General features: G+C 39.4%; 1 protein-coding gene across 7 annotated transcripts in view; it reads left to right on the forward strand.

Annotated features, from left to right (window-relative positions):
* DSE (dermatan sulfate epimerase) overlaps nt 1–21176 on the forward strand; it is a 34719-nt gene extending 13543 nt beyond the window's left edge. For 4 of the 7 annotated variants that reach the window (XM_041478169.1, XM_041478168.1, XM_041478165.1 and 1 more), the window contains 4 exons: nt 11120–11373; nt 15039–15278; nt 16272–16479; nt 18141–21176. In XM_041478169.1, the coding sequence (XP_041334103.1) occupies nt 11120–11373; nt 15039–15278; nt 16272–16479; nt 18141–19902 (2464 nt within the window). In that variant the 3' untranslated portion in view covers nt 19903–21176. Of the gene's footprint in view, nt 1–2188; nt 2327–5152; nt 5253–11119; nt 11374–15038; nt 15279–16271; nt 16480–18140 lie in introns of those variants that run through there. The other 3 variants (XM_041478167.1, XM_041478171.1, XM_041478172.1) reach the window with 3 other exon arrangements.
* The last annotated feature ends 460 nt before the right edge of the window (nt 21177–21636 follow it).

Below are 21636 nucleotides of genomic sequence, written 5' to 3' on the forward strand. Positions count from 1 at the left end.
AGGCTGGCAGCTTCACTTGGCTACATGGTTCTTGGGCCTCTCCTTAAGACCTACTAGGACATGATAGTTGTCCATCTGATTGCTGGAACTGCCTGAGTAACTGGCATTTTGATGACCACCTCCTGGATTAACTTCCCCTGGATTTGAGTTGTCATCCCTAGAAGTTACTCTGTCTTCTCTGTGCCACACTCTTTCTGTGGGAACAGAAGTTAATGTTCTCACTGTGGGGATGATTCTAGGGACCCCAAGGTCTCTTTTTCTTACCCACCTGCAATTTATCTCCTCTTTTTGCTCAAGCAGATGCATCTCCCCTACCTCCCTGCAGCAGCTGCTGCTTGGTGCACCTTGCAGACTGTGGTCTAGGATTACTATCACTGTGAATAGGTCAGAGGATGGGAATGTGGGCTTTGCCAGGACAGTGGCATGTGCCCAGGGCAGCGAGATGGAGCTGGATGGGGCACTGCTTCCTGTCTGTCATAGCTGCTCTTCTACGGCTCTTGTGGTGACAGCAGCTCAGCAGAAGTGTGAGTCAAGATTGAATTCAGCATGGGAAGAGAAGCATTAACTGTTCAAGCAGTATTCATTGCTCAAACTCCTATTCCTTACCTTATAGTGACCGACTAGTAGTGTCCTATAAATGTTATCCTTCCATGGGCCATCACTGGAATTATGCTGGATTTGTGCTAGTATAATTTGGGATCAGTATCCTCCTGATCAGCATGATTGAAAAGCCATGATAGTGTTCGGGTTCCCTGCACTAAGGATTAAAATGGTGAATGCCACAGAAATACGTGAGCTAGGGCAAAAGTGATGGGAGACAGAAAGGACACACTGGCCATATATTGCCTGCATGTCACAGAAGACAGGACATGTGGGATTTAGGAAGGAAAATATTGTCTCAACAGTGATGGTAATTTCCAAAATCTTCCACTGAAGCATAGCAATACAAAGCTTCAGTCTTAGCTCTGGAGACAGTGTGGAGACAGTTTCTCTTGGCACACTGACAGAGGGGTATAGCTTACAGAGGTGAATCCAAGGATGTGTGACCATCTCCAGTAGGAGACAGACTGCTCCAAAGTCAACACCTTCCTCCTTAATTTCATTGTTCACACTCTTTCTTAACTTGTTTTGGGAAGGCTGTAGTTACATGGCCATCTGTTTCAATGAAATAAGAAAGAGGGGGAAGCATTATTTTGAGTAGGAGGACTTGTTTGTGTCTGTTTTTCTCAGTTTTCTACATCTTAGTCTCTGTCTCAACCTTATTTAAGTTCCTATGTCCTGTGATTCCTGTCCTGGATTAATTGTGGTTGTTCTGTCCCTTGTTATAATGCTCTCCTTTGTCCCAGCTGATCAGATACCGATCAGAACCAAGCAGATATCCCATTTCCACTTGGCTTTGATGTTATTTACTTGCCTCCAAGTACTGTTTTTTCTCAAGCAAGCATCTTGCATTACCTTGGTGAAAGAGAAACCATGCTTTTCCTGTCTTTCCTTTCTGGTGTAGACATCCCATTCAGAAATCAATCAAGGTTTAGTCAGGGTTCTCTGCTGGGCAACAGAAGTGGCTGCAATATGCTTAGTAGTAGTGGAAGTGCAGGGGGAAATTTTAAACATAGGCAGTAGAGCTGGGCTAAGCTGCCCTTTGTATTACCTCCAGCTGGCCAGCTCCTCAAATGCTGTGTCAGGAGCATGGATCTGGTTTCCATTTTTGTTTCCCCCCCTGAGAACTTATGTCTGAATGCTGTCAGCATGGAGTTTATACTGTAGCCCCATCAGTGGTGGCAATAATACAGATCTTTCTCTCTTGTCCAACAGTGGTTTTCAGAAAAGTAGGAATGTGACATCTCTGAGGCATGTACTGCACTGTCTGGCTTTGCTCAAATAGGCTGGACTCAGAGGCTGAAGGACTGGGCAGACAGATTATGTAAGTCTGTTTTTCCTAAGAAACTCAATTTAAAAGTACCAGAAAATGTACTGCACGTATGTCTCCACTTAGGATAAGACTAGGAGAATAAACGTGATAAATAGGAGTTATGGCTGTTGTATGAGCTGTTCTGGCAGTGTCAGAGTGGTGGAAATTTCTGTCCAGTCTATCTAGGCATGTTTAGTTTTCCTCAGACTTTGGAAAAATACCATTCTGGATGATATATTATGATTATTGTCCTTCTTAAATAATTTGAGGGCACGTGTCTTCTGATCAGGAGGGTGAAAAGAAGGAGGAGTCTTGATGTTTCCTGACTTTGGAGCCTTGCATGTTAGGAGAGTCCTCTGCCATAACTTTTTATTTCATCAGGAAAGAGGGCTTTTCCAAAGAGGTATCTGTAAGGTAAGTAAAATCGGCCTCTCCTTAGACCTCCTCAGTAATGTAGGTGCCAAGACTGACATGTAAATTTTCTAGAAAAATATCTTTTTTATCATTGACAGATTCATCAACATGTTGGAAAGTTAAATCTGGCATTAGCAGCTTAATTCTTTCAGCAGTATAATCTGGATTTCTTTTGACTTCTGCTGTCATGACATTGGCTCTAAAATAGCTTTAAAATTAAAAAAAAAATTTATCTTAATGAGTTTTCTCTAGTTTTTGTGACAATGTTGAGTAAAATTTAAGGCTTACCAGAAAACAAAAGTGTATGTTTTTAGCATATGCAGTAGTTGAATAAAAGAAATACGGTTTAAAATGTCACTGGTTATTTGTTTCAGAGCACTAGGAGATTAAGGAGACTGACATTTTAAATTTCTTCTTTACATTAGTGAAATCCTCAATAGTCCAAATATCCCAGGATACAATTATGAGAAAGTCTACTGGTAATTGATATATACATGGAAGGGGCATGTAATTAAGAACTCTGGTTCTTTCTCATCTATTAAAGTAGTCATTTTATGTCACATAATAAAGTACACCCATAACTGAGGTCCCATTTGTGTCAACTAACAGAGGTTGAGCCGTTTGTCATAACAACCCATGTGGATAGGCATGCTGCTCATTAGCAGAGCATCCCTAATGGCTACATCCTGGAGTAGGTTTACATTTTAAAATAAACAGAGGGGCACTGGGTAACAGCTAACTATGACAATCACCCAAAATAATCTGGGAACTACACTGTTGCAGAGACTAGCAACAGCAAACAAACATGCATTAATATTTTAGTTGTAATAGATGAGCATTAATGGTTTTGCTTGTAAAAATTAAAAGCTGGTGTTAAATAAACCCCCTTGGTTTTCCTTGGATTGGATATCTAGTTACTGTCTAAAATCTTATGGGAAGTTTGTCCTTATATTTGAACCGTATTACCTTTTTTTAGAGGGAACAGAGGATATTGATGTGTTTTCTGGCATTTTATCTCTGACTGGCCCCTAGAGCACTCCCCACCAGAAGGGCGTTTTGGCCAAGGAGATCTGTGCTCGTGATTCTTTCCATATGCCGCTGGCTGATCCCGTTCCCGTACTGAGCGGAATGATGTAATCAGAGTCACACATTGTGCAGGAATAACAGTTCAGTCTGACTCTCTGGTTTGGACAAAGCAGAGAAAAACTCTCTTCTTTCCTAAGCCCACCTTACAAACACATGCCTTGGGAGTTCACAAATTCTGCACCCTTCTTGTAGCAAGAGAGATGTTCTGATTTGCAATGGCCAGAAAGAGATTTCTGTGGGTTTGGTTTTGGGGTTTTTTGCACATAGTTGATGCCCCATTTTTAAAGACAAGTATGTTACCAATGTGCAGTAAGGTGTGGGATTTAACAGCGGCTCTGTGAGTTTCACAGAGCAGATAATTACTGTCAAGCACATGCAGACATTCCAAGGAAGTAGCAGCAGCTAAGGAGAAGCTAACAGGAGGCTTTGGAATAACAAATCTGTGACCTTTCTGCTGCTTTCTTAAAAACTGGCAATCATGTAGCCTTCTGTTAGTCACTGCTTATTAAAAAGTGTTGGAGCATCCTATAGGACCCTTGCTGTTAGTATCCCGATAGTGCTAGATGTTGAACAATATAGATTACGAGGTAAAAATAGATATGTGTAAATAATTAAACGTGTGGATAATCATTTAACTAAAATAAATTTGTATATGCCAAGTTGAAATAAAGCAAGTCTCTGTGCTGACACCAGAAATTTATAACATCTGTTTTACTCCCAACAACCAACTAGAAATCACATTCAAAGAAAACTTAGAGGGGCTTTGTAAGACTGTGGAATAAAAGTTAGTATAAAAGAAGTTTGGAGGATGCTGATACGCTGTCTCCTACAGAGAGGAAGAAAAAGAAAAGGAAGGGTAGGAGGATGAATTTGATATCTGGAATATATATTATGTTAGTAAGTGAAATATCAGATCCTTATGCTGTTTTTATCTTCTACATATGTAGTGTGTAAAAATAGAAATTGTGCATGTCTATGAAATTAAATGGCTAGCTGGATTTTGGAGAGCTTCTTTAATATCTAAATTGATATAGAAGATATATTGGTGCTGATGTTCTGTGGTAGCTACTGGGAGCTCACTTTGTGGCATGACTGGTATAAAAATATGCTAAAACAAGAGCTAGAGGCAATCTCCTAAAATAACATAATTAAATTTTTGTGCCTGCTTAATATGACACTGAGAACAACTGAAACAAAGTAAGTTCTAGTTTATTAAAGTGTCAACACAGAAGCATCATAAAAGCAAGCCCTGTGTGAGAAGGACTCTCTTATGATCAAAGCCAAAAATGAGAGAAGATCTGAAAGAAGCTTTAGAAGCATCAGAATGATGATCATAGACCTATGAGGAAAGAGATTAAGTAGATTAAGATTTGTAAGGAACTAAAGTTTACTTTCCTCCCCATAGCACCTAAGCAGTTCAACTCTATTTTTACTGTAAGCTCTTAAAATGTCTGTCTATATGTTGGCTTTTTTTCCCATGCTGACATGAATGTAGCCTTTTACATTTAACCACTCCTTTGCCTTTCTTCCTGTCAACTGAGCTGCAATGAACACAAGCATGTGAGATTGGCTGTTGCTGAAACATGACTGGTACAGAGAGAGGGGCAAACCTCTAGAAACGTAAATCATCCATTTTTCAAGTATGTTTTTTAACTTTATATGTTGGCTTTTTTTCCCATGCTGACATGAATGTAGCCTTTTACATTTAACCACTCCTTTGCCTTTCTTCCTGTCAACTGAGCTGCAATGAACACAAGCATGTGAGATTGGCTGTTGCTGAAACATGACTGGTACAGAGAGAGGGGCAAACCTCTAGAAACGTAAATCATCCATTTTTCAAGTATGTTTTTTAACTTTTTTTGTTTTTCTTTTGGGTTTTTTTTTTTTGTTTGGTTTGGTTTTTTGTTTTTTTGGTTTTTTTTGTTTTTTTGGTTTTTTGGTTTTTTTTGCAAAAGACTGAGCACTAAGGTTGGGCAGATAGTGGGGTTTTTGCTTTGGCAGCCAGTCAGAAAAATGTGGGAAGGGTAACAGCTGAGAAGTTTGGTTTTTTTCAAAGAGTCTTCTTTTTTCTTTTTTTATCTCCAAAATGACAAATGTAGAGTATTGCTCCATTTATTAAGAAAATATTCCCCTTCATCAAAAAAAATACTTTGTTTTGGAGACTTTGTAAGAAAAATATTTAAGATTTGGTCTGGTCTATAAAATAAATATTGGTGGTCTCATTCCCCTTGAAAGGTGTTCTCCCTCTTGATAGGTATGCTTTATCTTAGCATAAGAAGAATATTCTTCTTAGTAGAAGAATATTTCTCTTTCTTGCCTGGTGGGAGGATTAAAGCTGTATCTTCTTCCCTCAGAAGTGGGTCAGGACAATAGCAAGAGTGCCAAGGCATTGCCCTTGGCATTGGGAAGACTGTACAACTGCACAAGCGATCAAGAGATCACTCGGCCCCATTGTGTGCCTCGTTTGCATCCACGCTTGACATTTTGTGTGCATTAAACTCAACCATGCTCACAGCTGGCTACTATATCTGAGGCAGATGGCATCAAAATGCCTTACAGGGCTGTCTTAGAACTAATTTTCACCTCTAAGCTATTGGAAGAGAGTTCTCACTCATTTCCTTTCCTTGCACCTAGTGAGATTGAGAATTTCAGTACTGAGGAGCGAGTACTGCCATCCTTCCTTCAATCTCCTCCTCCAGAAATTATTCTGCAACGATTTGTCATGGGAAAGTTTTGAGCATTAAAAATCAGGATGTGGATTACTTGTGTAATGTATGTGTCAGGATGTGCTTAATTCTTCATTTTTCATGCACTCATACCATGTTAGTTGTTGACCTAGAGGCCAAAAATCAGATCTCACACTGCTTGCAAGAGTATTCTATATCTCAGATTAAAGAGGGTTATTTTCCTATTTACTTCAATTTGTTTTTAAGAGCTGGATACACAGTGAAGGAAAGATGAGTATAAACACCCCACAGGTCATGATCAAGGAACTCAAGCAGCAGAGTTTGATTTAAATCCTGCCTTGAACTAGCCGGATAGTGGTTTTTCCTTCTTGGCTTGTATTTCTGAGAGAAATGCTAATAGAATCATAGAAACAGAACTGTTTGTCTTGGAAGGGGCATTAGAGATCCTCCAGTTCCAAAACCTCTGCTCTGGGCAGGGACAACTTGGACAAGACAAGGTTGTTGAAAGCCCCATCCAGCCAAGCCTTGAACACTTCCACAAGTTCTCTGGGCAACCTGTGCCAGTGCCTCACCACCCTCACAGTCAAGAGCTTCTTCATAACTCTTAATCTCCTTTTTTAGTTTAAAACTTTCCCCCCATGTCTTATCATTATCTGCCCATGCAAAAACCCTCTTTTTCATGCCCCGCTTTAGGTACTAGAAGGTTACTGTAATGTCTCCCTGGAGATTTCCAGGCTGAGCAACTCAATCTCTCTCAGCCTGTCTGCATAGGAGAGGTGCTCCAGCCATCTGAGCATCATTCTGGCTTCCTCTGGACTCATTCCAGCAGGTCCATGTCCTTCTTTTGTTGAGGAGCCCAGAGCAGTTTGCAGCACTCCAGGTGGGGTCTCACCAGGTCAGAGTGGAGAAGCAGAATCCCCTCCCTTGCCTTGCTGGCCACGCTGCTTTTGATGAGCCCAGAGCAATTGGCTTCCTGGGCTGCAGGTGCACATCACTGGGTCGTGTCCAGCTTTTCATCCCCCTGAGCCCCAAAATCCACCTCTGTAGGGCTGTTCTCAGGGAATTCTTCTCCCAGTCTGCACTCATGTCTCGGACTGCTCGAACCCAGGAGACCCTGCTTTCAGTAAGGAAGTAGTTATTTGGTAGTGAATAGTGAGAAATTAAAGAAACACATTTCTACATATCTCTAGAGAAGAGGCAGTAGTAGCATCAGGAATGTTGTCAAGAAATTGAGAGGTTGTAGTGATCTTGCCTTTGTTGGTAATACTGGTTTTTACTTTCCATCCAAAATTTTATGCAAATGGTATATACTTATTTATGGCTTGGAATTGCACTGAATGAAGGTGCTGTGTATACATAGAACAAATGCAGTGCATGCATGATAGTTCTTGGTGCCATCAATTGATCAGTGGAAAACAGGGTCTTAATCCCCCTCTTCATATTCATTGTTCATTGTAGAAGGTGGCAAGTCTAAAACAGATAAACCACATTGCACCATGCTAAAATTCTCAACACATGTAGGTAAACCATACTTCTTATCCACAATTCCATCCTTATCCATTATCTCTTTATTTCTCCAGTTTTTTCATGGAGGATTTATATCAAACTCTAAATGTAACAAAAATATTTTATAGGACACAGATGAACACAAATTTAAAGAACACACCAGGCATGTATTTATCCTGTGCCATTCACAGAATTTGTCCAGACAGCAGATTTTTGTGCAGAACAATGCATATGGCTTTGGATGTTTATGGTGTTTGATCATGAGGTAGCGAACATGTTCAGCACTTTTTCCTCTTTCATAACCTTACCTACAGATACAGGTATATAAGTGCAAAAATGTACTTGTAGGGGTGCCTTTATCTTTTAGAATTTAAAATATATTTTAGAATTTTTAAACAGTTGCCTTTACTGAAAGTTCATATGTCTGCAACTAAGTAGTTGTTCCATATAAAATAACCCATTATTTTTTTATTTACTTTGGATTTGTTTGTTTGCTTTTGTAGCATCTGATGCCTTTAAAGGTTGACAGGCTAATGCAGCCCTGAGGTAGAGGTTACTTGCTGTCATCAGACAGTTAATTGTGAAGCTGAAGTTCATACTATCTGGTGTTCATTTTTAGCCTTGAGTGGCTTAGAAAATAGCTTGTTGTACAGGGCAAAGTATGGGCTTGTTTTTACCTATCTTTGTATAAGTACATACCACTTTTCTTAGTAGTTAATAGTTAGCCCTGAAAACACTTTTTTCACTTACGTTCAGGGCACGCCTGTGGCTCTGTGCTTTCCCTCAGTTTATCAGCCAGGCTCTTTACCAAGTCCGACACTGGGAGATGCATTTGAAAAATGTGAACATCATTTAAATACAAAACCATGTAATGCTTGCTACTTGATCATTCTTCTTGTGAATCATATTCCATGTTTGGTGTACACTGCTTGGTTCCCTTGAAACTAAGTTAAGGGGGCTAGCACTGATTTATAGCAACTAAAGAGTAGTTTCTTCAGAAGAGCTTCACCTTAAGAACAGATGTTAACTGTGGGTTTGTGTGTTTAGAAATTAGGATCTTTAAATCATCTTCTTTAATTTTCTGTATTGCTTGTGTGAATCTCCTCTGTGAAATGTTATACAAGACTTAACTGTACAGAAGTGTAATTTGAGGGCAGTTATGACAAAATTGCTTGTCTAACCCAAGCTGGGTAACTGTGTCACTATGTATGATAAGGGTGTCTAACATAAGGGGTTTTACACAAAAAGGCTGTGGGGTTTGTTTTGATTTTGGGATTTGTTTTTTTTTTTTTTACTCTCCTGAGGAGATCAAGAGCCTAAATGCGATTATAACTTCTCAATTTATCACCTCCCATGTAGAAGACTGCTTTCTATTTTGTCAGAAGCAGTCATGGAGACTATTCTATGCTTTTACACTGTAGAATTTGATATGGTATTCTATTAGAAACTAAACATAAAGTTAGCATACACCTTAACAGTGAAAGTTACAATAAATCAGTTCCACTGGCAAATCCCATTTTAAATTTAGTCAGGTAAAGATCAGGTTTAAGCAGAATAGGTTTAAGCAGAATCTAATTAGGAGCTTGTGTGTTGTTAAAAGGATATTGGACTTTGAATTAAATATTTTAAATTAGCTCAAATTCTTTCATTGTACTTCCACCCTAATGTATAATTTAGCCTCAAACTCTTTGTAATTGTTCCAAGCAGATGCCTTTAAAGTGAAATTTCCTGTACCTATTTGAACTCTGATTTCTGAATATGCAAGGGTTTAATGAAACTAAAAATACTTTGGAAATTAGAATTCATTATGTAGCTGATCAAAGGAATTTTTCTGCATCAAAGGATTCCTGACAGGAATCATCGTGCCAGAGTGTTTCATATAATTGGCATAGAATGTAACTTTAGTTTTATGTATAGGATCAACAGTATTTTAATAGCTTTTCAATTATAAGGAAAGATGAAGAAGCAAAAATAGATAATTAATTGAGTTTGACAAATAACCAGATAACTCAGATTGATGTATTTAATTTAAATCTGTAAGACAAATATTTCATTTAAAAAAAGGAAAAAAGAATGTTTAACTTCACTGCAAGCAGAATATGGAATCAAAACTGAGAGAAGGTGAACAGTTAAAACTATTGGAAATTCATCTGATCAAAAAGCATACAGATAGTTTCCTTACATGGCAGTACGAATGGGCCAAACTTGAGTTCTTCCAATGATTTAAATATGCTGAAATAAAAATTAAAGGCTTTTTTTTTTACTTGCACAGGATATCTTTTACCACCATTGCAGTGCCTTAGGCTGATGCTCGTAATTTCTACGTGTTTTATTAGTGCATTTGGAATGCCAGTAAATGCTTCTGTAGCAGAACTTATTTGGTTTTATCTTACTCTTTGGGGATTTTTTTTCTCATCTGTTCACACTGCTGCTTACACAAATGAAGATGAAATTGTATTTGTAGAGTCATAAAGTAGTTGAAACTGGAATGTGTGTGCTTTCAGGAACACAGCGCCATTTCTGCTGATTGCAGTAGGACACTCATCTCAACAATTTTAATTCATTTCTTTAATAAAAAAATAGATTGCAAAAAAAGTGAAAGAGGAGAACAAGTGTAAAAGCAACTGATGATTTTTCAGTTTATAAAAGTTTACTTTCACTGTGTATTCCTTCGCATTTTATTTTCTGTAGAACCATGGCCTAGAAATACTGTAAGTGCTGCAAAACTGAAGTCATTGATACACAATATATGCTTGATTTAAGAGGAATATTTGCTCCATACCACCTATATTATGAATTTTCTTGGTTAAAATGTACTCTTTTGATAAGTTCAGTGTAACCATTGGACACAAGCCAGTAGTTCCTGGAAAAGAATTTTTGAGTATTGACAGCATTTTGCCTCTTTTCTATCTTATCATAAAAACCCCGAATGTTTATTAAGAATTTTAATTCAAGCTGTAGTAAAACTAAGTTTCCTCTTCCCTACTTCTGTCCTTGAATGCCTTTAGGATATGAAAAAAACAGTATAGTGAGTTGTTTTATTATACTTGCTGTAAAGACAGCTTTAGTCTCATAGGCACCATTTATCATCAACTGAGTCCTTTGGAAAAGAAAAAAATACTTGTTACAGGAGGTTGGAGGAGTATCAACCACAGCATATTACTTTATCACAAAAATTATATTAATCGTACTTCAGATGAATAGATTCTATTTCTGTACAATCAGTATTCTGCCTGTTTTTCTCCTAGCAAAACCCAGAATATTTCAAACATTTTTTCTAATATTTAGCAACTTAATCTTTCTAATAAAGTTTTTGAGCTTTGAAGATTAGTGTTGTCCATGCTTAGGATGGGCAAAATTAGTTTAGAGACTTGATAAGTAGCTTACTATTGTGTTAAAATTCAACACAAATCATCTGACTTTGGAGACTTTAAGTCATATACATATCACAGTACAGTAATGGGGAAAACTAGCTAGGTGAACTCAAATAATTGCTGTCTTTGTTTATTGACAGGCTGGTAAAAGATGCCCCCTGGGATGAAGTCCCTCTTGCTCACTCCTTGGTTGGTTTTGCCACTGCTTATGACTTCTTGTACAGCTACCTTAGCAAGATTCAGCAGGAGAGATTTCTTGAAGTAATTGCCAATGCCTCGGGATACATGTACGAAACATCATACAGACGTGGATGGGGCTTCCAGTACCTTCACAACCACCAGCCTACCAACTGTGTGGCCCTGCTGGCTGGAAGCCTGGTTCTGATGAATCAAGGTATGTGCTAAGCCATGGGAATGTTTTTTTAAAGTGTATCAATTCAAATCAGCCACTCATGCAGGAAAGTTCAGGATTTGATAAAAATGCTTCTTAGTGTACAGCAGTACTGGGTTTGCTCTTTTGCTGCTTAGTAAAATTTAATTTACTGAATAGAACTAAAGTCTGTGGGCAGATGTAGAAGTCATGATGTGTGAGTATAGAAGTTCAGTTTTCTAAGTGATTCTGAAATTCTTACCTCACAGTTTATAAGAGTTAAAAATCCCCTTGTGTACAGTTTGTGCAGTCCTGATTGATGGACAGTGTCTTTCAGAGTAGATCATCAATGTAGAATGATGCTTGGTCTCCTTGCACAAAGCACTGTGAAAGTCAGCAGTCAGAAACACCCAGTGCTCTGACCTGGGAGCCAGACAACAGGATAACCAGGAATTTCATCCAAGATTTCTGTCCTGTCACCTGAAGGATCTGCAAAAGTGTAACTTTATCCACCCAAGTGCCACAGCTTAGGACCTTTCTTCCTAACAGCCTTTTCTATGGGATAACCAAGGCCGTACGTTTTTTTCTTCTGAATTCTATTGCACCTCACAACCAACATTTGTGCCTGGTTTCCTCCTCTTCTTTGCTTCGGGGACATAAAACCATCCTTCCCATTTCCAAGGTGAGTACCCTGGCCAGTAGCTTTTGCCTGCTCTGTCGAGGGGCTATCCCTGTCCTGCTGGAGAATGCAAGTCACAGAGTGAGAAAGCAGCTGAGCAATCCTGACTTTAAACCCCAGAGGTACTTCAGCTGAGAGATGGAAGTCATGGAGTCAGCTCCTGATTTTATAAGAATGAATCCATATTTCATCAGGTGATTATTTTATATGTGCTAGAAGTATTTTGAAAACATGATTCCCAATGGAATTACTTATGCACTACAAGTCAAGAAAAATCTAGTTTCCGGATGCAGTTGCCAAGCTGCTCAGCCCTGCCAAACAGAGGCACATCTGCACATCACTGAAGCTTTCAAGTGCCCAAAGAAATGTGACAAAAAGCTGTGGCACCTACTGTGTTTGGAGGGTCATTTTTTACTAAGTGCCTGTCAAAACAAACACACTGACTGATGTGTATATGTTGAAAAGTATCAAGGGCATGTGTGGAAGTTATTCCCTATCCTCCTGTCTTGCCTTCCACAAATTGAAGACTCAAGCCATGTTTATTCAGTGGGTTTGCTAAATTTCATATAATTCCATCCTTCCCTAAGCCTTTGTTGGTGCTGGCAGTTTGCAAGATTCTGCCTTTCATTAAGGTATAGGCCATAAGTTTGCCTTGTGAAAAACAATGAAAACACCACAAAGCTGGGCAATATTTTTTTCACTAAAGTGATGGTGTTTGGGGGTAACAGGAAGGAAAAAAGCAAGAAACTAATGAATTCTTGAGCAATTTGAAAATAGTAATATTTCAAATGAAAATAGGTCAAAACAGACTGTATCTTTCTAAATTAAAATGCCGTTGTTTTGATATAGAGAAACCTTATTTTTTTAATAGCAACTTAAATGAGGTTTTTCTGCTAGTCTAAAATGAAAAAACAAACTGTAGTTCCAATATGAAAGAAAATAATCTGAAGGAGAAAAAAAAAAGGAGGGAGAAAAGGAATGAACATATATGCTTCTGTATCAGATATATAGCAACTGCAAATAATGTATCCCAGGGTAGACCTTTCTCACAGAAGGTTTGAATTCCAACTGATACGTTTAAACACAATTCAGCTATTGAAGCTTGTAGAGACTAAACAGCAAATTTAAAAGAATGTAAATGTTGCCAAAGGAATGAAAAATGAAACTGATTGAAGTTAATTCTAGGCACGTGCATATGGCGAAGTTTTGCACTTAGACACTCAGATGTTCAAAATAGAAACTTGAGTAAGGCCTTGATAGATAGCTGGCTTATATACTGCTAAATTTAGATGAGATTTGTTCTGGTTTGTCTTGTAGCCTGACAGGGTGTTGAGTCTTTTACTTTTTTTAATTTCAATGTATTATTATTCCTTTAGTGTACTACAAGTGTAGTGTTATAGCATAGATATACCTGAAGTAAACAGAACATTAATGCATTACAATGGTAAAGGCACTGTGCTGAACCATAGCAAATCACATTCTTGCAGCAGTCAAAAACTAGCTTCCCTTCTATGTCACAAGGGAAAATAGGAGTGGAAACATTCAGGATTTTATTCTGACAGACGACTGTGCTGCCAGCTCCATGAAGAGTAATGAAAGTGTTTTAGTAGCTGGGAGTGAAGTAGAAGTAAGTAGCACCACTGCCACTGTTGCTCAGGCCTTCCCCACCACAGTTTTCTCTTCAGTCAGGCATTCAAAGTACTGTGATAGACTCAGGTTGTCTGTTTTGCTTAGACACTGCTATTTTTATTTTTTTTTTTGTCTCTGTTAACTTAGCAGGATTTGGCAGCTTTGACTAGTAGGATGCCTGAATTACTCATCACTCTGCTGAGCATAAATACAGTGTTGGTGGCAATGGGATGAAACACTCTGAGTAACAGGACTGAATGTAGCTCCTACTCCCATAGCACATGTGCTTCATTCAGCAGGCACTGCTTCACCACGTAGTGAGGTGTAACCTGTGCCAGCTGGGCTTTGCTGTAGGATGGAATTAAGTCTGGTTCAATCTGTGTCCAAACACTTTGAACTCGGAGAACACTAAGGTGCCATGTAGAAGCACAAGGCAGTTGGTGTCTGTTTAGTCCTACCTGTCTTGCTACTCAATCCAAAAAGCCTTTCCTCTGCTGGGTTCCATATGCTGACTTCTGCAGTGCTAAGGCCCTCATGCTTGTGCTTAGTGAAAGCAGACTGGCACTGAGAAGGTTTCACATGGCCTCTTCCCAGGTCTTGATTTGTGTAGAGCAGACCAAAACAGAAAAGTCTCTGAAATGCTTTTCTTTTAGAAAAACTGAAACTGCTCAGGGCTTGTATATGTGGAGGCTGAGAATTTATCTGCTTAGAAGATTAATTTTATTCTGGAAGTGAGGAATCTACTTTTGGAATTACCCATGCAAAGGTCTTCCAAAATAGCTTTTATTTGGATAACCCTTTATGTTGTACAACAAACTGAAAATATAAGTGGAACAGAGCAGCTCTTAAAATAGAGCATGAGTTAGCTTATCATCACATCAGTTAACTGCAGCTCAAATGTGAACTTTTTTACTTTTTTAGTCTCTGTGAATCTCCTTACCACGCTGGTGATCCTGACAGTCAAAAATGACTGATCAGAATTGTTGCATTATTGGAGCCCTCTAGTGGGGTCATTGGTTTGTTTTCATACAGCTTTAATTTGAAATGCAATAAATAGTCTTGGTTTGGCTTTTCCCTTTTTTGCATGTCCTGAATGCGTTAAGCAAATTTTCTTTTTAAGCTGTAAAGCATAGCCCCATATTATTAGCAAAAAAAGGTGTTTGATAGATTTTCCCATGCTCATGTGACCTTGCTTTGCTGTGTTTAAATACAGTATTTTATTTTTCACCTTAGAAGTAAGGGATGCTGCACCAGTAGCTTGTATTATAGACCCCTGGACTGCAGATTCCTTGCTGTGAAGGACCCCTCTGTGGGAGTACAGGCAGCACCATCTGTGAACTGTTGTGTTGTAATTAGTTTTGCCATTGTTGTTTTCTTTCAGGCTACCTTCAGGAAGCATACTTGTGGACCAAGCAAGTGCTGGCAATCATGGAGAAGTCAGTAGTCCTGCTGCAGGAGGTCACAGATGGCTCCCTCTATGAAGGGGTGGCTTATGGCAGCTACACAACCAGATCACTGTTTCAGTACATGTTTCTTGTCCAAAGGCATTTTGACATCAATCACTTCAGCCACCCCTGGCTCAAGCAGCACTTCGCATTTATGTACAGGACTGTCCTGCCAGGTAGGTCCTTTGGGTGAATGAAGAGGAATCTCTTTATTTTTGAAGCAGCAATAAATTTCATACTTCAAATAGGCCATTCTAAAATAGCACTCTACTTGGATTTTTTTCAAAGTAACCATTTCCTTGGCTTTTACCTTCAACAGTTATCAAAACAGTAACACCCTTGTTTATCACTGCTTATTAATGAGGGACACTTTCCACTAGCACAGGTTGCTTAAAGCCCCATCCAGCCTAGCCTTGGACACTGCCAGGAATGGAGCATCCACAACTTCACAACCTGTTCACATGCCTCACTATCCCCACAGGAAAGAACCTCTTCCTCATACCTAAACTAGCTCTACCATCTTTCAGTTTAAAGCTGTTACCCCTTGTGTTGCTTATTTGCAGAACACTTCATTAGGAACTTACACTGCTCAAATTACAGGTTAAAAAAATTTAGATAACTCTATTGGAACCCCAGATCTACCTATGTATGTAAGGGGGGCTGAATGCAGCTTTGGTATGCCAGCACAGGCACATAAAGAATTGTGCTGTCTCCATGTGAGACCTCAGGCATCCCTTGGGAAGAGGTTCCTAAGACCAAAATGAACTCACACTGATGATTTCAAGGTGAAGCTGATTATTTTGTTCTTTGGGGGCACCTCTGTTTTATTCCTTTTCAGAGTATAGATTCACATAAAAACATGAAAGCTGTAAAGGGAAAGTTACCTTTGCCAGACTTGAGAGAGGAGAGGAAGTGGATTGAATCACATTTGGTGTAGTCCTTTGGCTGTCCATAGCCCAAAGCCAAAGAAGGTGAATATTCAAGTTAGCTGCAGCAGAAGGAAACCACTCCTGTGTAACCTATTTACGGCTCATTTACAAGCAGGTCTATAAACATTATAAACATCTGAAAAGGCTGTTTGTGTTTGCACTGCTTGGCTTCACCGGCATGCTCTTCAAAAGCATCTTTGTGTGCTTATTTGTTCTTTCTCCTTCTCACTTTTCCCCTAGGGTTCCAGAGAACTGTAGCCATCGCAGATTCCAACTATAACTGGTTCTACGGGCCGGAGAGCCAGCTGGTGTTTCTCGACAAGTTTGTCATGCGCAACGGCAGTGGGAACTGGTTGGCAGAGCAGATCAGAAGGAACCGAGTGGTGGAGGGCCCGGGCACACCGTCCAAAGGGCAGAGGTGGTGCACTCTCCACACTGAATTTCTCTGGTATGAAAGGGAATGAGTGGGCTCAAAAGAAATCTGGCAGCTGTTTGCTGTTAGGGATAATTCGTTATCTTTAGATGTGCACTGTAGAGGCCGGGCTCAGGCTGTCCATGTGCCACCCAGGGTCATGAGGCACAGAAGAACTTTTTCATTTAGCACAGGTTGCCGCAGGGAGCACCCTGGTCTTGTCCTGCTTCTGTTTTTATGGTTTCTTTCCACTGTCTATTACTTTCATAAAATGCAGGCCATTCCAAAGGAACTGAAAATTTCCCTCTATGTAGTCTTTATTGTTTAATTTGGTCTATTCTAATGGGGTTTAATCCTGTTGTGGTCTTTTATGATGAATTAGGTGAATATTTAAAGCATAGTTTTCATTCAAAAATTCTATAAAGTAGTATAAATTTTCTTTTAAAAGCTAAATAATCCAAGCAGTAAGGCTACTGTTAACAGGATTTGCACACTAATTATCAAGTTATACTTGGGGAAAATGCCATGGTAGATGGATATTTTCCCATGTAATTTACAGTTATGCTAACTTCTCTCTCAATCTTCTTAAAGTAAGAAATTAAAAGACTCACGAAGCTTTAGATCCACATATGAATTCCCTTAGTTTGTGGAGATGACAAATATATATTCAAGGTAGCTCTCTCTCTCTTGCAAGAAAAATGTTATTCGGTGTCTGTTGGTTTGCACTTACAATGTGCACATCAGAGTGCGTCTTTGTTAGGCTCCAAGCAGCCTTCATCTTGTTACTTGCAAAATACAGGATCTCTCCTCTACAACCTCATCCCATCACTGTTTTCTCCTGTGTATCCATGGAAATTCTGGGAAACTCCTGGTTATTTGTAAGAATAAATCTGATTCTGGAACCGTCTAACAGAAATATTAGTGGGCTTAATATGGTTTTGTTTATTTTGGTTGCTTAAAAACAATGCCAGAAAGTTAAGTTTTGGGTTGAATTTTTGTTATTTTAACTCCCATAGATAAAATTGTAATAATTTTAACCTTTTTTGGAATTAAGGCTTCTTTTTAAACAAAATGTCTTACGTCTTACAATTCATACAAGAAAAAACATGAAAATTTTTCTTTAGCCTAGTTTGGAAAAAGAAACTAACATACATTAACTGATACAAATAATAAGCATTTATCCTTCAGAATGTCTTTTCATTAATTTTCAATGTATTCCCTATTCTGTTTGAAGACTGCAGACTTCTGTAATCATAATTTTGGGGAAACAGATGCTCCTCTTAATTAAGTAGTCAGTAAATAGGTACAAATGCTGATGTCTAGGCAGTGTCTGGTCTAATCTGCCTTTTTTAAAGATCTATGTTACAGTCAGTAGTTTTATGACTACCTAGGACAAAACATGGCTAGTTTGAAATTAGTGGTACTCTAATTTTTGAACAGCAGAAAGACTGCTTGTTTGAATGCAGAGCAGATGCTTTCAGCTATTGTTCTGTAAAAAGTGCACAACAAATTTGTATAGTTGTTATAGGGATTAGTATGATGAACAGCTATATGATTACGAAGCATAACTGTGGGCTTTATATTGTTGGCTTACACTTTGATGTAAATAGGGAATGGGTTCTTGAGTTTTTTACAAGTGCTGATAGTGGAATCAGTCAAGTGATTTTTAACCCCATGTTTCCCATCTGTTTCTGCAGGTATGATGCAAGTTTGCGCTCTGTACCTCCACCAGACTATGGGGTTCCTAAGCTGCATTATTTTGAGGACTGGGGAGTGGTGACTTATGGAAGTGCTTTGCCAGCGGAAATCAACAGGCCTTTCCTTTCCTTCAAGTCAGGAAAGCTGGGAGGACGTGCAATATATGATATTGTTCATAAGAACAAGTACAAAGAGTGGATCAAGGGGTGGAGGAACTTTAATGCTGGCCACGAACACCCAGACCAGAACTCCTTCACTTTCGCTCCCAATGGCGTACCTTTCATAACAGAAGCTCTGTATGGGCCAAAATATACTTTTTTTAATAATGTGTTGATGTTCTCCCCTGCTGTGTCTAAGAGCTGCTTCTCCCCATGGGAAGGGCAGATTACAGAAGACTGTTCCTCAAAGTGGCTTAAATATAAACATGACTTGGCTGGCGACTGTCAGGGACGAGTGGTTGCCGCCATGGAGAGAAGCGGGGTGGTTTTTATCAGGGGAGAAGGAGTGGGTGCATACAATCCTAAACTGAAGCTGAGAAAATTGCAACGAAACCTTATACTTCTCCATCCCCAGCTTCTCTTGCTAGTGGACCAAATCCACCTAGAAGATGACAGCCCTCTGGAGGCAGCGACCAGTTTCTTCCACAATGTGGATGTACCTTTTGAAGAAACAGTTGTTGATGATGTCCATGGAGCCTTCATTAGGCACCGTGATGGGATATATAAGATGTACTGGATGGACGACACTGGCCACAGTGAGAAAGCCACCATTGCCTCAAGGATGTATCCCCGGGGCTACCCCTACAATGGAACAAACTACGTGAATGTAACGACCCTGCTGCGGCACCCCGTCACGAGGGCCATCTACCTTTTCATTGGGCCCTCTGTGGACGTGCAGAGCTTCACCGTGCGTGGAGATTCCCCACAGCTGGATGTTTTTGTCACCACTGGTGAGCACGCCTATGCCGTGTACCTGTGGCCCGTCGAGGATGGCTCCCGCTCTGCCTTTGCACAGGTTATTGCAGACCGCCAGAAAATTGTCTTTGACCGAGCCTCTGCCATTAGGAGCTCCACAGTGCCAGAAGTGAAGGACTACGTAGGGATCGTGGAGAGGAACCTGCAACATTTTAAGCCTGTTTTCCAGCAGCTTGAGAAGCAGATCCTGTCTCGTGTACGCAACACGGCCAGCTTTAGGAAGACTGCCGAGCGCCTGCTGAGGTTTTCAGATAAGAGACAGACAGAGGAGGCCATTGACAGGATATTTGCAATCTCTCAGAGGCAGCAGCAGCAGCAGCGTGGCAGAGCAAAGAAAAACAGGAAGGTAGCCAAAGGCTACAAATTTGTTGATGCCGTTCCCGACATTTTTGCACAGATTGAGGTAAATGAAAGAAAAGTGCGACAAAAGGCACAGACTCAAGCACAAAAAGAGTTGCCTGTAGACGAAGATGAGGAAATGAAAGATCTTCTGGACTTTGCAGATATCACTTATGTGAAACACAAAACTGGCGCGTCAATCAAAGGCCGATCGGGGCTGGCACAGATGGTGGCAACTGCTCGAAGTGCCCCGTCAATATCAGCTTCTTATACTCGCCTCTTTCTAATTCTCAACATTGCTATTTTTTTTGTCATGCTAGCAATGCAGCTCACGTATTTCCAGAAGGCCAAGAGACTGCATGGCCAAAGATGTCTGTATGCAATACTTTTAGTAGACAGCTGTATATTATTGTGGCTGTATTCTTCCTGTTCTCAGTCACAATGTTAGCAGAAGACCTCTACTAGTTGACCAGTTTATGGTCATATATGTCTATGCAAAAACATTAACCCTAATAGGGCCAAAGTTTATATCTTCTCTTTTTTTTTTTTCTTTTTTTTTTCTGAAACATTCCAAAAACATATGAGGAAAGATTGTTTTCAGACCAGAAGGGATTAAAGAATAGGGCAAGCAATTAAGATCTCAGAAAAATCAGTACTTAATAAATACTCCTCCTTTGTATTTTGAGTTGGGCCTCAAGTCTGAGGGAGTGTTATGCTTTGTTCATCAGAGTTCAGTAATGTAAAGTTGTAATTAATTTTTTGGTGAGAAGAGCCCTCTTGATAGGTTTGTTTCTAAGGGCTTTTTTTATACAAAATTTGATTTGCATGTCGTGAGTTTTCATTTCAGGCTGCTAGGGATGTCTCTGGACATTCTCCTAAGACGAGGACATTCAAACATACGTATACAAGGCAGATCTTAGCAGCAGACTTCATTTCTGTCTGCCAAACCAAAGAATGGCTCAATATGGGACACCCCTGTATCATTATTGCAGACCCTTACATTGTCCCATCTCTTCCATGCTTTACAAACTGGCACAGTGGAGAAATGACAATCATGTCAGTGCTTGCCAAGTGAGAGTCACATCAGTAGTAGGCAGTAGTAGAAGGCAAATATGGGTTTAACTCAAAGTAGAACAGAACGCAATTCTCAGGAAAATAAAAGCATTTATATTTTAGCCAAGTGTAGGCTGTAGAATGCTGAATTCTGTAGGGTCTGTTCTCCATTTTACAAGGCAGGGTTTCAAGAAAGTTTTCTATAGTTTGAAGCACGTCTTAGTAGGGAAATAATGTCCTAGATCACTGCCCTTCCATATTTAATTTTAAAAATACAAAGAACCAAAGCAATCCTGTGGTAACCTCAGCAACTGACAGTATGGAAAAGTATGTATTAAGAAAGTATTTAAGTATTCTTTTCAAATGGCTAGAAAGAGGACAGTTAACATTTTGTGAACAGCCTGTTCTCTATAAAGCACCAGCAAGGGTTCTGAAAGCTCTTGGTGGCCCCAGGTCAATTATTTGGGGATTAGTGGTAAATGGAATCATGTGGTTTATGACAAAAATAAGTTTGACATCTCCACATATATTCCCCTCTGTTCATTAAACTAATTTCAAAAGCTCATAGCTATTTGAGAGAATAGGAACTGTGGAATTGGGGCATACCTGTATGTCTTTACAGAAAAAAAAATTCTTCAGTACATTTGCTAAATAAAAGCATTATAATTATCTTTATGGAAAAGTTGTTTTTCTTTTATTTAAATTTTGTTCCTGATAATTACAGTAATTATGTTCATGAGTGCTTGGTTCAAGCCACAAACCTTTACTTCCTCTTCTTTACACCATTTAGATGTATGTTATCTACATTACTCCTGTTAAGCTTTCTGCAAGTCTGTGTTTTGAAATGTGGTGATCTTTCCTTGTCTAAACATCTTCAGTGAATAGGTCAGAATATTTTCACTAGGCTCCAGCTCCTGAGTCAGTTCAGAGCGCTGTATTCACATAAATAAGCCCTACTGCAGTCTCCAATGCCTGGATTTATTCAATGAAATTGGTTACATTTTATCTGAGCAAACATTCAGGTACCCGGTTAATTTCTGATCCATGCATAGTCTCTGGATTATGAGAGCCTTCAGACAGCAACTCAGCACACTGACGACCTTGGAACACCTTCAAGACATACCTTCTC

The sequence above is a fragment of the Pyrgilauda ruficollis genome, unplaced genomic scaffold (genome assembly GCF_017590135.1).
Source record: "Pyrgilauda ruficollis isolate IOZ18807 unplaced genomic scaffold, ASM1759013v1 scaffold43, whole genome shotgun sequence".
NCBI lineage: Eukaryota > Metazoa > Chordata > Aves > Passeriformes > Passeridae > Pyrgilauda > Pyrgilauda ruficollis.